General features: G+C 33.8%; 1 protein-coding gene and 1 pseudogene across 7 annotated transcripts in view; one reads left to right on the forward strand and one right to left on the reverse strand.

Moving 5' to 3' along the window:
• Positions 1–17,591, forward strand: part of FUT8 (fucosyltransferase 8) — a 180,975-nt gene that overhangs the window by 63,335 nt on the left and 100,049 nt on the right. For 3 of the 6 annotated variants that reach the window (XM_081152061.1, XM_081152062.1, XM_081152060.1), the window contains one exon: positions 14,242–14,674. The exons of the other annotated variants lie outside the window; for them this stretch is intronic. In XM_081152061.1, the coding sequence (XP_081008187.1) occupies positions 14,472–14,674 (203 nt within the window). In that variant the 5' untranslated portion in view covers positions 14,242–14,471. The remainder of the gene's footprint in view (positions 1–14,241; positions 14,675–17,591) is intronic. 6 annotated transcript variants of the gene reach the window in all.
• On the reverse strand, positions 1,946–2,360 carry LOC308564613 (eukaryotic translation initiation factor 1A, Y-chromosomal pseudogene; annotated as a pseudogene). Its single transcript has one exon. The product of its transcript is annotated as a eukaryotic translation initiation factor 1A, Y-chromosomal pseudogene (transcript).

Raw genomic sequence — 17,591 nt, forward strand, 5'->3', positions numbered from 1 at the left:
TTCCTAGTATAGTCTAGGAAGTTTTTATTGAATCCGAATTTGAATGTTAAACTGCTAAAAAGTTATATAAATATGTGAGTTTTTCTGGATGGATCTTTTGGATACCAAATCCACACTATATATTTTTAGGAATATATAGTAGGAGATATATAAACAAGGAAAAGTAAGTCTCTCTCTTTTTTAATGGAGGACTCTATAATAGATTTCTTAATTTTACTTAATGTAATTTATTGGGAAAGTAGGGAAATTATGGATCAAGGAATTTATTTTACTTGAAATAGCTACCTCTAGAAGGAATATGCATAGGGCACCAAGGAAGTCAGACTCTTGAAATATACTTCTTTGCTTTTATTATTTTTGTTTTAGGTGGCTTTTATTTTTTAATGACACACTTTAGCATACATTAATGGTTTTGTGGGCAGATCTTGAAAAATTCATTAGTACTGAAAATTTTCTAGTTAGGTAATTTACCAGGGAAAGAACTAATACATCAGCATTAAAGTTTAGTTTGGTAAATTAAGGTCAAGATTCATGAATGAATCATGTTAAATGAGTTATGAATTAAATTGATATTATTGTTGAATTTAACTATGTATTAAATCAATATAATTTCTTTTAATAATCACAGAATTGAAATTGAGGTATGCGATATATTGTATTGAAGGTTTGCAGAGTGATGAATTAGGGAGTTTGTAATTTTAAGGATGTTATAGTTTCATGAATTTCAGTTAGATTTGTTTGAATGTGAATCACTTTCATAAATAATCAGCAAATATCATTGCCTTCATATTTTGTAGAAGTTGAGTCAGCTTTTGTATCTATTCAGATGAATGTAAATTTTAACTTACTTTCTTATGTATTTCCCAAAGTTCAGGGGATAAATGGGCATGCAGAGTTTTAATCACTTTTAAGAATTCATTTTCTTTGACATGCTACAACTCTTTATTAGATGTTTGTTAACCACCCTGAAAATGTTGAGCAAAGTAGAGGAGAGTCTTTGCATGCATAGTTTTTACCTGCAAAGAAAAAAAATAACGTTAAGTACAGAAAAGCTTCTGCTGAGAAAATATTGATAAATTTATATGTGAATGTTAAGGACATATGGATGTGTGGATTCTAACCATATATCCTTTAGGGTATGTATAGGAGGCAACCAATTGATGTTTCTCTCTCTCTGTCTCTCTTTCTTTCCCTTCCTCTCTCTCTAAAATCAATAAAAATATATCCTTGGGTGAGGATTAAAAGTCACTGTTAATTAGTAGTAGCTTTCTTTGAGTGGCAAAGATTTTTATCTTTTATTCTAACTATTGATAGGGGATCCTTTGGTTTCAGATGTCCGGTCTAGATATGGGAAGATGCTGGCTGTGGGAGATCTCCTTGTAGTAGAAACTGCAATTAGTTAGTTGGGTTGAAATTCCTGCTTGACACTTACTGTGTGACACTGTCCCCTTCCCCCCAATACTTCACTTTTAAATGCTCTGGTTTCCTTATATGTAAACAGATATTGTTATTCTGGTTCCAGTATTTTTTATACCATAAACATTTTCTCTTGCATAGTGGGATTTTTTTCATTAATCTTCTAATATACTACTCATGTAAACTATTCTCTCCCCTTTTTTTTTTAAAGGGAGTTATTAAGAACACGGGACTTTGGAATCAGACATACTTGGGCTCAATAAAAGCATCCTTCTTAAAGTTGTTTGTTAATACGTGTTAAAGTTTTATGTAACTAATGAGGAGAACAACCAGGAAGACAAAAAACTGCTTTCAAGAGTATTTGAATATCAGGAGTTCATGTATTCATTTAGGAAAGGGATGCCTAGATAAAATTGCTAAGCTACATGGAAGTCTACATAGAAAGTGGTTAACTTTCTAAAGTTCAGGAGGCCAAATCACCGTTGGGGTTAATCCTCAGAAAACTTGGAATATAAAACATTGAGTTTAGTTAAGATATATCATCATGGTCTTTATCATCATATTCAGTGTTATCAAACTGGATTTCATCATCATCTTCAGCATCAGATATATCTGTCTCATTGATTTTAGCATGTTTCTGAAGCTTGCTATATGCCTGCAGATTTGCAGCTTCATTTGCATTGTATTTTAAAATTACATCTGGCAGACCAACCAGTATAAAGTCTGAGGTATTTATTCAAATGATTTTTTTCTCAAAAAATTTTTTTTATATGACATAACCTTTTACACCATCAAAACACAGTGCTTCTAATCTTTTCCCCAACATTTCGACTACCTGAGCATACTCTTTATTCATGCTCTTTACACACCAAATCCTTTTTTGGATTTATTCTCATTCTTACCCTGCACCTGTTTCTACCTTCTTTACCTTTATTCGTAGGCATGGCAATGCCTGCGGCATCTCGAAATCCTTTCCTGTGTTGGCACACAAGACAAGATCGCATGTAATGTGAAGTGGAACTTGCATGGGCGAGAGAGTTTTGAGACAGATTTTCTGAGACATGCTCAGCAGCAGCTAATTTCTTTCCATCCCTCTTCCCTTTTTATGTGTGTTAATATTTTTTTATGGTTTTCTAGGGCAGGTCTAGAGTAACCAATACTCTTGTGCTTTCTTAGCCTCATTGCAAAGTGGACCTCTCAGATCTTCATTGAATGCCCCAAGGATTCAATGAGGACTTTTTATTTTGCTTGTGAGAACTTGAATGATTGTTGGCCCTGTGTAAGCTCTAGGAATTATTCAGCTTTAGCTACCAGGTAACTTTTCTTTCCAAAAAGTTGTTTTTGCTCAACTTTATGGGTTTTTACCCTGTACACTTACACATGGGTATTTGGGGCCTCCCCCCCCCCCCCCCACCGCATAGGCCTTGGCATAGCTTTCTCACTTCAAGGACTCTCCCCCACTGCCCCCCAAAATAATTGTTGCCTTGGCCTTTCTGTACAATGATCTCTGTCTTTTCAACTCAGCAATGTACTGAATTCTATTTGGGTTTCCTCTCCTACATACTGCAGTCCCCAAAATGCTTTCAGAAGGACATTCCAGATAATAATGGGGCTCATCTATTTTGTTTTCCTTTTCTTAGGAGTCAGTTTTGAGCTGCTTGTTGTCCAAGGTCAGATACATAGTTTGTCTAGTTTTCTAGTTGCTACTGGAAGTTAATTCTGGATCCTATTTCTTCCTCATGGGTGAAAGTAGAGATCTCTTAACACTTTAAAAATGAATAATGGTGTTCTTAGCAAGTGATACATTCTACTCATTTCAAATTGTGTTCAAATACTATTATTTGTAAAATTCCATTTTTTAAATGATGCATAGATTAATCTTAATAACAACATTTCTGTTATTCTCCCACACATAGCTGTAAATAAAACCTGCTTTGGCTGCTTTTCATCTAGTATTAGTTAGCAATCGACTGATGCATTAAATTAAAGTTGGTGTAACTCTAATGATTTATAATAGCTGATTCTTTTTGGTACTTTTATGCCTCACTGAAGATTACTGGCTGTTTCATGGCACTTTTTTTTCTTTTTTAAACAGATTCAATATAGCTAAAAAAACCCCAACTTAACAAATCTTACTTAGAATAGGAGCATTTTATTAATACAAATGTTTTATATTCCATCTTTTGAGATACAGTGAAATAGTATCAGTTTGGTACTGTTCATTATTACTTTAAAATTCTTCCAATTAGTTTAAAAACATTGGTAATTGAAAGTAGAATATAAACACATAAATTGGTGTGAGGTTAATGGAGAATGTCTCATTAATTTTGGAATTATGATAAAAGGATGTGTTTGATGAAGAACACACTGGCTTAGTGTGTTTTTGAAGGATATGAGGTGCTCATGGAAGAGTTAATGACTCTTACGCATATAGTTGACTCAGTTGGTCAGTGAGCTTTATTCTTTATCGTTAGTGCTTACAGTGTTTTAATTACTACACTAGGTGCAAGGTAACCCTACTTGATAGTCATTGTGTGTCTGTGATGTTCCTGGAAGTGAGACTTGAAATTTGTAGGGCAGTGTTTGAAAATAAGCCGGTAGTAGTATTCTGATTTGTATGTTGTGTGCTTAGGTTTAACAAAGGCATTTTTAGCTGGGGTATCAGAATTGTACATTGAAAATCTTAAGAAAAAAGTACTGAAGAAATTTATAGTCATAATATACATCTCTTTTAAGGGATGAGGGTCAGGGTTGTAATTACAGATGAGAGAACTATAAATGCATTAATTTTGACAGTTGACAACAAAATGTCTTAATTTGATTCTGTTACTTTTTATTATTTCTTTAAAAATTTTTTCTGATACATTTACAAATTACTGCTTCCAGACATATCCATTGAGTTTGGTGTTTATGCTTTACTTTTTTGATAGTAGATGATGTAAAATATATTCAAGGTCTTTTACATACTAATGACTATTTACTTGTGAGAAAATTCAGACTGATATATGACAGTCACTAGATCTGTTTGCCGAAGCTGCTTTTGTTTTTGGTCTGTAAATACTAAAAGAAATTGGCCTACCTGTAGTGTTGCCTAGGCAGGCAACATGGGTGCACTACATTTCAATCTCCTAACTTGCTTGCCATTGAAATTCATGGATTACTGGCAGTGTGTTTCCTCGTAACTCTGTCCCTGAAGAGTAATAATTCCTTGGTAAGCCAAATCATATTGCTTTGATTCATTTGGAATTTAGAACAACTCTCCATAGTTAAATAGATCTGGCTATGAATCTAGGCTCCTCCTGGTTTTGTGACCTTACATAGCTTAATGGACTCTGGAGCCAGTTTGTGAGGATTTGAATCCTGGCTCTGCTATTTTAATAAGCTGTGTGACTTTGGGCGAGTTACTAACTTTTCAGCCTCTTCCTTTTCATCTGTACATTAGGGATAATAATAGTATTTATCTGTAAAACACTGTGAGTAAACCTGACAGATAGTAAATGGTCAATAAATGTTTGCTATTATTATCTTCAATAAAATAAAGATAAAAATAACATAATCAGGTTGTTATGATGCCTAAATGAATAAAATAAACACTTTGCACAAGGTCCTAGTATGTGTTCAGTAAATGATGATACTACAGTGGGATTGATGACAGTTATGATGATGTAGCAGATATGTCTGTGGAATAACTGGACCCTCACTTTTTAATGAATCCTGTGACACCAAAATAATTGATTTGACACATTTAATTTAATAGCTTTGGATAGTCAAATGTTTAGATGCCTGAGTTGAGAATTTTATAACCTCTTTATTCATGTTGCCTAATTTATGATTTGGTTTTATTTGTATAATTTGGAATTCTAGGCCTACAAAGACTACAGGAGGTCATGTATTTCATTTTAATTTATCAAATGTGGTTCTTATATAGTTTTTACTTTTTTCCCTGTGTGGATCTGTTCACTCTTTTCCATATATTTCTGACCATTTACATGTTATGGATAGACACTTAGGTTGTTTTCATGTCTTGGCTATTGTGAATAGTGTTGCAGTGAACATGGGGGTACAGATGTCTTTTTTAAGACACTGGTTTTGTTTTCTTCAAATAAATGCCCAGAAGAGGAATTGCTGGATCATATGGTAGTTCTACTTTTAATTTTTTGAGGACCCTCCATACTGTTTTCCATAGTGGCTACACCAATTTATATTCCCACCAAGTGCACGCGGGTTCCCTATTCTCACATCCTCACCAACACTTGTTATTTCTTTTCTTTTTTATGATAGCCATGCGAACAAGTGTGAGGTGATATCTTATTGTGGTCTTGACATGCATTTTGTTGATGATTAGTGATGTTGAGCACCTTTTCATGTACCTGTTGGCCATTTGTATGTTGTCTTTGGAAAAATGTTTAATCAGATCCTCTGCCCATTTTTTAAATGGATTTTTTTTTCTATTGACTTGTATGAGTTCTTTACATATTTTAGATATTAAATCCTTATCAGATATATGACTTGCAAATATTCTCTTTTATTCCATAGGTTGCCTTTTCATTTTTATGGTTTCCCTTGCTGCACAGAAGCACTTTTTTGATGTAGTCCCACTTGTTTAGTCTTGTTTTTGTTACCTTTGCTTTTGGTGTCAAATAAAAAAAAAAATCTCAGTTGAGAAACTAAAGTTTTATTATTTTTAAAGCCATTTTGAGTTTGGTTTTCTCTTGTATCCTGACATGTTATAATTGATGCAAGTTGTTAGGGACTTTCTCTTAAAAGAGGTGACATCTAAGTAGAGGTCTGAATTATAAGAATGAACTGAAAGAATTGCAGTTCAGGTAGAAGCAGCAGGAGGAATGAAGGCTCCATGATAGTAAGAGCTTGGCATCTTCTGGAAACTGGCCTAAGGCTGGTATACCTAGTTTCTAGTAAACAAGGGAAAAATAATAGTAACTGATATTTTTAAATTGTCATACAGCTTACCAACCACTTTTACATATATTATTTCATGTGATTAAGATATACTGTTATTTGCATTTTATTTTTGGGTAAACTGTCCACATGTTATAGCTAGTGACTTTTTTTTTTTAATTCTCATCCGGGGATTGTTTTTCTCCATTGCTTTTCAGAGAGAATGGAAGGGGGAGAGAGAGAGAGAGAGAGAGAGAGAGAGAGAGAGAGAGAGAGGAGAGAGAAACATTGGTGTGAGGGAGACAAATTGATTGCTTGCCTCCTGCTCATGTCTGGACCAGGGCCGGGGATTGAGCCTGCAACTGAGGTATGTGCCCGTGGCCAGAATCAAACTCAGGACCCTTTAGTCCACAGGCCGATGCTCTAACCACTGAGCCACACTGGCTAGGGAAACTAGTGATTGATTTGAAATGGTTGCTCTTTCTCCTATTTCATGCTGCCAATCAAGTACATATTACATATATACTTGATAGCCAGAGAAAATGGTAAAGTATATATTTCATTCAGATTTATTAGTGTTACCATTTGGAACAGTATTAATTTATTCAGAGCCAAAAGTAAAGATACCAAAGCCAGATTTTTGGACCAATTTGAATAGTATAAATTAATTGCATCAGTAAACACAACCTGGTGTGTTATCTTGAGTTAACATGAATGACATACTCCTGATAGAATCCTCATAAATGTGATTATGTGTTTACTTCATAAATAGGATGATTAATTTCTAAGATATCAACTGGTTTCAGTGAATAAGTAAGAGTATTTTCTACTCATATATTCAAGATGCCTGGCATTTTAAATTCATGTGTGTATATACTGTGACCTTACTGATAAGCAATGTGAAAGTATGATAGATGACTCTAAGTAATGAAAGAAAATAGAATTTTATAGTCTTGGTAGAAGCTACGTGAAATTCTTTCTCTCTCTTCTGCCCTCCCTTCCTTTCTCCTCCTGTGCGCCTTTTCCCCCCTTCTCTCCCTTCCTCCTTCCCTCTATTCTACATTTTAGTTTAGTTGGTTTTACCAATCACTTTTACATTATAAATAAAAGATACTATTTTTACTTGCTTTTCCTACTTTCTTTTTTTCTACTGTCTTAAATTAATAAACATACAATTTTATAAACTACTATTTTTCCATATATGGAAATTGGATAGTAAGAAAGATTTTAAATAAATTCTGTAATACTTATTTTGAAAATGAATTGAGATCAAAGGAGAAACTACTTAAAGATACACTGTTGGGTGTATGTTAATCTAGAATTGAATTGAATTATATATGTATAGGGCTGTTTAAGTAATTGCACTTTATAATTGATAATTAACTTTTCTCTAAAAAGTTTTACTTATATTTCCCTTTATTAACCTGATATCTTTAGAACATAACAGTACTTAACCCGTGTTATATTATAGTAGTCATTTATTAAATTTGTTGAATAAATGATTATATTTTTCTGTTGAATTTTTTAGTTTATTACATTGCATTGAGTTACACTGGATAACAAAGTGTGTTTTTGCCATTTCTTTGTATTTTAGTTGTTTTAAAAATGTTGTTCCATTATCCTAGCATGTGTTTTTTTTCTGATAAGAAGTCCCTGGACATGCTTTTTATCCTATATGTATTTTTCCCCTGTGATTACTTTTCTCCTCCAAATTATAGTTTTATTTGTATTTTAAATACATTGGGGATTCTGCATATGCCCATGACTAAGCTTATTTTCAATATACAGTAAGTCAAGTTTGATGACAAGTTTTATTCTGAGAAATCTTTATTCAAATTGAATGTCAAAACGGGGAAATGCCTGTAAATTTCCAACTGGCCCTAAAGCCAATGATGTAAATTGCTTTCTTGCTAATGATGATGGATGACTTTTATTTGAATTATAGCATCTGAACAGTTTTCAGTTCTTGATTATAGTTGCTGTAAGGTGATACAACTGTGGAGAAATCTGTAATATACTATATCTGAAAATAAGTGCTGTAAACAGTGGCTGATTTAAAATTTTTTTTTTTTATCAAAACTCAGATGTTTTACTTCTAGATAATTTCCTCTTTGGATAATTTTTTTAACTGACATATAACATTGTATTAGTTTCAGGTAAACAACATAATGATTCAACATTTACATATATTGTGAAATGATCACTGTAATAAGTCTAGTTAACATCTGACCCCATTCATAATTACAAATTTGTTTTCTTGTGATTAGGATATTTTCTTTTCCTCCATCTTCAAGTTCACTTAACTTTTCCTCTGCAATATCTACTTGTACTCCTTTCCAGAGAATTTAAATTCTTTTCAGATTTTTTTGTTATAGTTTGTATTTTTCTTCAACGTATTTATTTTTAAATTTAAAACCTGGCACATATTTTTAGTAGTTGTTTTAGTGTCCTTGTTGGCTATCATCATCTCTGTCTACTAGGTATATTTTAAAATGACTGCTTTTCTTCTTGGTTATGGTTCACATTTTCTTCCTTTTGGGCATCAGAGTAAAAATAATGCATTTTTGGAAAAGTAATTTATAGCTTATTCTACATATTTCTATTGATGGGCAATTATTATTATTATTTTTCCACTTTGGAGCTATTGCAGACAATGTTGTAATGAATAGCCTCATAAATTCATTTTGTTCACATATTAAAATGCATTTTAGTAAACATTCCTGCTAATGGAGTAGGGTATTTGTAAATATTTGATACATAATGCCATATTGCCTTTACATAGGATATGCATATTTGTATTAGTTATATTAGTGCTGAATTATTTTGGAGTTTAGAGGACAACCCTCTTATGAACACAGTTTATAGCAGAACAGGCCATACTCAGTCATTTGGTTCTATAGCATATTGTCACATACTTATCTTTTGGACTTAAAAAAGTGAAAGCCACTTGAATGTGATTTTTGGAAATATCATTTTCACATAGTCAGTGGCTTTTGTCCTGGCTGGGTGGCTCAGCTGGTTGGAGTGTTGCCCATACACGAAAAGGTTGTGAGTTCGATTCCTGGTCAGGGCACATACCTAGGTTGCAAGTTTGATCCCCGGTTGGGGTGCAAAAGGGAAGAAACTGATTGATGTTTCTCTCTCACATTGGTGTTTCGCTTTCTTTCTCTCTCTCACTCCCTCTCTAAAATCAGTAAAAACATATCCTCAGATGAGAAAAAGAAAGTGGCATAGATATTGGTCATTTTCTATAAGAACAGTCAATTTAATAGTATTATAAATGGTGCTGTATCAGTCAGCATGTTAGATGCTGCAAGCAGAGGCTTTTTGGAAGTTAATTCAATGGCATTAATCCCCTTTGCAATTAGAATGCACTAGAATATTACCTATGTCTTGAGGGAAGAGATTTTTGTCTGTCTTGTTCATTGCTACAACTCCCAGTGCCTATGACAGTGTTTTTTATGTAATAGGGACTCAATAAGTATTTTTTGAATGAATGTGTGAACGAATCATGGTTTTGTATAAAATTAGGTAAAATACATGGTGGATTTGTTCTAGGTACTTTCCATTATAAATACTGATAAGGACCATGCTGTATATTTTTTATAGTGCAGTTTTTCTGGCACAGAATGTTTTTCAACTTTTTTCCCCCTGGAAAAAAATCTATTTTTGAAAGATTACTTTCTCTAGGTATAGAATTCTCAGTGTGGTAGCTTATATCATCAGAGTGAATCTGCAGAGAGAATGTGAAGTTTTAGTCTTTTGTAACCTTTTCTCAGAAGTGAAATCCTATCACTGAATTCTATTTGAGAAGCAAGTCACTAAGGTCCAGCCCACACTCAGGGGGAGGAGATTACATAAGGATTTGAATACAGTATACAGGGATTATTGGTAGCCATTTTAGAAGCTGCCTACAATAATACGTGGTAAATAAATTATATAAAATGTTATAATTGGGTCTGTAAAATAATGTAACAGCATTAACATATGGCATAATAACAGTTTGCTATTTGTGTGCAAAATGCTTCCTGTAGGTTATTTTAAGTATTTCCCAATATTCTGTGGGAGAAGTAATATTTATTATCTCCATTTTACAGATAAAGAAATTGAAGGTCAGTGAGGTTATCTAGTTATGATGTAGCAGAACCAATACTCTAGGCTTTGCTGATTCTAGCACCTATATTTTTAATCTCCCTATCTTGTCAACATTAAGATAGAATTACTTTTGCCCTGGCCAGGTAGCTCAGTTGGTTAGAGTGTTGTCTTGATTCACCAAGATTGGGGGTTCAATCCCTGGTCAGGGCACATACAAGAATCAGTCAATGAATGCATAAATAAGTGGAACAACAAATCAATGTTTCTCTCTCTTCCCCGCCCCCCCCCAAAGTCATTAAGTAAAATTCAAAAGAAAGATAGAATTACTTTTGTTGAGCACCTCTTATATGTCAAATATTATAGTAAATGCTTTTATATATATTAATTTCATTTAAGTAACTCCATTAAAGCTCCTGATCTTCGTGATGATGTATTGTAGCTTCCAGATTCAAGAAATCACTTTGAAAAATTACATATGTTTTTTGTTATAGAGACATTGATCAGATAAACCCAAAGAATCTCTATAAATACCAAAATAAATGAGCCCTTGAAATATGTACTACCTTAAGAAAAGTGGTATCACTAATTAAATAAATTTGTGGAAGGAAGCCTGACACATTTCAATCCATTTAATATTCTGCAGTATGTAAATCTCAAACAGGAATGAATTAAAACTTAAAAACAATCTATTCTAAAGAAATCTCAACAACACTAATACATAAATTATAGTCAGAAATTAGCTCATATAGTTAATATTGAAATATTTTCACTAATAAATTGTTCCACAAATAAATTGAGTGGCTTTCATATCAAAAGCTATACATACTTACTTCAGTCTTCCTATTGTCTTTGCAAAGTGAATCTTCTAGATGAGGAAAATAAGACAAAGTAAAGAGAAATTCCTTTCTCATGGTTAAAAGGTAACCATAAGACTATTGATCTTATGGCCTTTTAGGCTAGTGTATTTTAGTCATTTAAAGGGAATCTTGGCAAGATTTATGTTGACAAAAATCAATCCTAAAGTTTATGATTTTATTTTTGAACTGTTTTCCCTATAAAATAGCACTGTCTCACCTTTTTTTTTCTCCTTTGATTTCAGATTGAGGAAGGGAGAGGGAGAGAGAGAGATAGAAACATCAATGATGAGAGAGTCATTGATTGGCTGCCTCCTGCACATCCCCAACTGGGGATTGAGCCCACAACCCGGGCATGTGCCCTGACCCAGAATCAAACCTCGATCTCCTGGATCCTAGGCCGACGCTCAACTGTTCAGCCAGGCCTGGCCGGGCCTGTCTGTCTCACTTTTTACATTCAGATTTACTTTCTTAAGTGGGACATAAAATGCAGTTGAAGCTGATGTGCTCGGATTCTGTGTCATTTGTCATACTAGTATGTCATGTATCATATCCTTCAGTCACTAATTTACTTACTCATTTATTTTAAAAAATTTACTAGTACCACTAAGTACCAAACATTACTCTAAGTACTTGGCATACATCTGTGAACTAAATGGACAAAAATCATGGAGTTTACATTTTTATAGACATGGTTCAAACACTAAATATGTAAGCAAGCAAGCATTTATTACAGATAGGGAAAAATTTTATAACTGCTCTTTTAAATCATGCTAAGGAAAATTACATAGAAAACGACTTGATTTTTAACTTGGCTTACTTTTGTTAATCCCATTTTTACCAGAACAATAAGATTTAGGGAAACATTCTCTCCAAAAACAGAGTTAGAATGATGCTATTAATTAAGAAAATGACCATTTTTTTCCCCTACAATAATTTCTTGCTTTTTACAACTCCTGTAATAGCATTAGTGCTGTAAAATGTAATAATTTAATATTTTGGCTTTTTGATGGCGGTTTATAAAAACCTACAGTACTTTGTGTAATAAAATTTATGTTTCTGTAAACTTTTGTTTCTATTCGATTTATATTACACTTTTGCAGCCTTTGAATATTTATGATAATTTTCTGTTGTAATTCTAGGTAAAATGTTACAGCACATCATTTTATTATTTAAATGATTCTTGTTTGGAAAGCTCTTTACTTTCTTTCATCAGTTATCTTCCTAAGTTAACTTTTACTATGAAGTGAAAGATAAAAAATTTTTAAATATCTTCTTAGTATAGCTTGGAATTAGCTAGGGTATATTTTCAGCATATGGTATGATAGGATTTTATAGTGTTAGATATGTTGTCACAAACATTATTAACTCAAATGTTAATACTTAACCTTTTCTGTTGACTTAATTAAATAAATCCCTTAGGTCAGGGGAGGGGAACATCCAGCCAGTGGGCCGTATATGGCCCTCAAAATAATTTGGTCTGGTCCTGCTAAGGCAACCACAGGTGGGACTAGAAATTCAATAAATCTAGGAGCTTTTTTGATAGCTAATTTTTAAGTTGATAATTTTGTGTGGCCTGTGAATGATGTTATGAAGATCCAAATGGCCCTTGGCAGAAAAAAGGTTCCCTGTCCCTGTGTAGGCCATCAGAGTGGATTCATTTTTTCAATCTGTCTTTAACTAGGAAGCCCTGAATGTCTGCATTTTTTTCTATATCATGAAAAGTAGACCTCACATAACTGGAACTTTTACCTGAGACATTGAATAGACTTTAATTATTCTTACGTTTTATTAAATAGATGGGGGTACCTATCATTAGAGGAGCAAGGTTGAGAAGGAAGTAGAACGTTTCTAGGACCTCATTTGAAGAGATTTTCTTCTCTTTAAATACTTAGTCATTTAAAATCTATTGAGATTTGAGGTTCAAAAGTAGAAAAATAGAAGCTCTGTGCTCTAATTTTCCAAGCCTCTTCTCTGACTTTTCTATCTAGTCTTTAATAACTGTTTAATTAGTGGTAAAGTTTCCATCATATTCAGTCTTGTATATAGAAACTATTTCTTTTCTTTTTTCTTTTACAGGGAACTTTGTGCCTAGAGATAAGACTTTGTTTATGAAGCCTTGGAAGTGTCAGATGGTGTTAATATTATATCTTTGCTTGCAAATTTTCTCTTTGGAGAGAAAATTGTTTTGTTTCCAAAGGGAATTCTAAGCTTAATTGTGGAGAAATGACAAATGAACCCCATAACCAGGCTTGAGAAAGTATGTGCATTTGTCGTTTAAGATGCACAGTAAGATTTAACTGATATTAGACTTCTATTGCAATTGTTGGTATTTTTAAATAAATTTGAGGAAGAAATAATCTAGCCTTAATCCATAGGAACTTTTCCTTGTGATAGCTATGATAACCTCTGCTTGGCTAATTTTTAGAATTTATCCTAAAAGTGACAATTTGCCTGTCACCTGCAAAGCTAAGCGGTATAGTGGCAGCAGAGCAGGGAGATGGAGGGGAATGAAGTTAAGATCTGGCAGGAATGAATTCACTTATAAATAGAAAATAGAAAGATTTTTTGAGATCATGGAAAGATTAGCTCAAATTATGTGGTTGAATACATTTTGTTTGGTTTCATTGGTTATTCAAAGATACAGTCTTTTAATCTTCATATATGACCTGTTGCACAATGATGTAAATAAGAAAGAAAGTTGATAATGGAACTTATAAGAAAGAAAGGTGATGATGGAGCTTAGAGGACTTTCAGGCTTATAGCTAATTAATTTATCTGGTAGAACCCTGATGTACGTGGTTGATTTAATATACAGACTTAACAGCTTTTGTTTTTTACTACTTATTACTGGCACTTAAGTTATTTGCCAGCCTGTTGGCCAGTCAACACCAATGTGCTTCCTTTAACTCCATGAATCTCAGCATATGCTATTTTTATATGTCCTAAATAAATACATATCTTACTCTTTCCACAGCGTGTAGAGTCCATGAAGCACAGGACAATAAAGCTTCCTACTCATTCCACTAGGAGAATCTCGTTGAAAGCTTCACCACGGGACTGACTACCAGAGACACTAATTTATCTAAATCATCATGCGTTGAAACAACAGAAGCCTACTACCTTTGCACTAACAGGAAACAGAGTTAAGATGTTTGCAATTCTTTGAGCTCCAGAAAGCCAGGGGAGTGAGTTGAAAATCTGAAAATGCGGTCATGGACTGGTTCCTGGCGTTGGATTATGCTCATTCTTTTTGCCTGGGGGACCTTGCTGTTTTATATAGGTGGTCATTTGGTACGAGATAATGACCACCCTGATCACTCTAGCCGAGAACTGTCCAAGATCCTGGCAAAGCTTGAACGCTTAAAACAGCAAAATGAAGATTTGAGGCGAATGGCTGAATCTCTCCGGTAGGTTCTAAAAACTGAAGGAAGAGTGATGAGATATTGTACTTTGTTTTTAGGTGCAGGGCTTCATTCAGCTATTAAAAAGTACTTAATGATTTCTATAAGCTAGTTTTGCAAAAATTTAAATATCTTAAGGTACTTTTTATACCAATATCTGTATATTTAACAGAGAATTTCTCAAATCTTATTTTACATATGAATTTTAATATAGAAAAGCTATGCCTTTTAATTTATGTACTTATATTTTATTTATAATTATCTTCAACATTTTGACAATTTTGATAAATTAAATGTAAACTTTATATGATTTAAATTAGCATATATTAAATTTTTTATCATATGGACTATAACAAAAACATTATCATTGAGAGGCTGAGTTACTCTAAACTATAACATTAAAATAAACAAAAACATTTATCCTTAAATAAAATAACTGGATCTGGAATCCGGAGAATTATTGTCATTGTTACTTCCAGTCTACTGAAAAGTGTGACATGTATCTGTTAGAAGGCAGTCCAGATGACCCTGTTCACAGGTTTGGTAATTAGCTGGGGCCATCAGCTGGTTCCTTTCCATGTGGCTTCTCTAGCAGTATAGCCCAAGTTTCTTACCTAGTAGTGTTCTAAGAGGGCAGGAGCAGGAACTGCAAGTCCTCTTGAGGCCAAGCATCATAAGTCATACAGTGTCACCTCTGCCACATTCTGTTAGTCTGTGCAAGGCAAAGGGACGCTCCACATTCAGAAAATGAAGGGAGCAACTGCAGAGAATTTGTAGCCATAATTAACTCACCATTCTCATCTCCAGAAGTAATGTTGAATAGATTAGATTAGGTCAACTCGTGGTGGTCCTGAACAACCAGCGTTTAGTTTAGACTCGGTTGATAGATAATAGGGAGCCATAGTTTCAGCTGAGGAATGACACAACGAAAAATGTTTGAGGAATATTTAGATTTTCAAATAGATTCAGGGCATGGGCCTGACTGGAGTGAAATTAACAGGGATACAGAGTGTTATTCTAGTTATCAGGTGATGCTGACCTAGGTTAAACTAATGATTGGGTCTGTTGGCTTTTGTACCAAGATATGTGGGTTTATATACTCATGTTTCCTACATGATTTTATTTGGCTCTCCCCAGACATCCCTTTCTTACTTATTAATTGCCAGCACATTAGGTATACATGCAGTAAACTTTTTTTTAAAAACTTAGAAATCGTAACTTTCTTTGCCTGCCATTCTATAAAATGCTTTTTCATGCTTCATGTTTGTTTTGTCTTAATCTTTAATAATGTGAAATTGCTATCACTTCACAGAATCTGCATTTTGGGGTTTGAACCTGCCACTTTGCCTCTCAGTCAGTGTTGAAATTTAGCAGAAAACACCTAGAAAATTATTAAAACTTGTTCAGAAACCCCTTGAGCAGTGAACCTTAAACTGGACAGGTGTCAGAACTGGACAGAATTTGTAAAATATAAAGAGCACTTAATTGACAGCTTTCCTCTTAACTCCTGGTTCATTAATTTTAAGAATACCACTTAAAAAATTCAAATTTGACTTTGTAGCCTATTAATAAAAATTTTTTGTTTCTTTGTTTCTTGGTTGGTCCAGGAAGGTAGACGATTTATTTCTTGGGATTTAGGTGTCAGCTGTAAACTGTAAATTTACAAACTACAAAGAATGCATAATCAACTTATGATTACCTATTTTTCTGAGTTATATTAGTCTTTCCAGATAAATTAGAGCTAAAGCATGAAGCTTCTGGTGGAAAAAGTTGTCCTAGGCAATAGATGTATAGAGCACTGACATGGGTAGAGAAAACCAATGTGGTTTTTCTTTTTTTTTTTGAAGGGAGAGGGAGAGAGAGAAACATCCATGATGAGAGAGCCATCATTGATCGGCTGCCTCCTGCATGCCGCCTACTGGGGATCTAGCCCGAAACCGGGGCATGTGCCCTGACTGGGAATTGAACTGCAGTCTCCTGGATCCTAGGTCGAGGCTCAACTGCTGAGCCACGCCTGGCCGAGCTGATGTGGTTTTTCATAGTTCATATCTTACTTCCTCTGTTTGAGAACCTGGTATTAGAAAGTGGGATCCCATTTTTGTTTCTCTTAGTTGATTGGAAAATTTGCTCTCAGCTCTCTTCTCTGTAACTGCTCATCTCTCATGTACAGAGCGTACTTCCATTCCTAGAGCAAGTGAATGGATTGGAATGTATAGAGCACTCACCATCTATCTATATAACCTTCCATTATACATGGTTTTATTTTTGCAATTCAGCATCCATTATTCCTTATGCTATCAAGAATGTCTTATATTTCCTTATGTGAGAATATTGTAGTGAGATTTTTAGTCAAGATCCCTGGCTTTCCCAGTCTCACAATTAGATGCTTTCTTCCTGGAGTTTGTATTAACGTTTTAATATATTGCTGGATTAAATTTGCCAGTGTTTTATTTTGGATATTTTTTCTATGTTAACAAGACATGTTTAATGTAATTTTTCCTTTTTATAATGTCTTTTGGGTTTTGCTATCAAGGTTACTCAGTCCAATTCTATTCTCCAAAAGGGTTTGTATAAAATTGGTATTCTATTTTAAATCTTTGTTAGAATTTCACTAGTGAAATCATCTGGGCCTATAGTTGGTTTTTGGGGAGGCTGGGTTGAGGTTGGGTTTGGGAGGGAAAGGGGACATGTGAGAAGGTTTTGAATTCTGGATTTGATCTTTTTAAAAGTAATTAGACTATTCAGATTTTCTATTTTTTTTTCTTAGGTTAGTTTTGGTAAGATGTATTTTTCAAGGAATGTGCCCTTTTTATCAACATTTTCAAATCAATTAGCATGAAGTTGTTCAATAATGCCTTTCAAATTTTCTTCTCCATACCTGTAATATCTGTAGCAATTCCCCTTTGTCATTTGTGTTTTCTAC

Source organism: Miniopterus schreibersii, assembly GCF_964146895.1.
Source record: "Miniopterus schreibersii genome assembly, chromosome: 1".
Classification (NCBI taxonomy): Eukaryota; Metazoa; Chordata; class Mammalia; order Chiroptera; family Miniopteridae; genus Miniopterus; species Miniopterus schreibersii.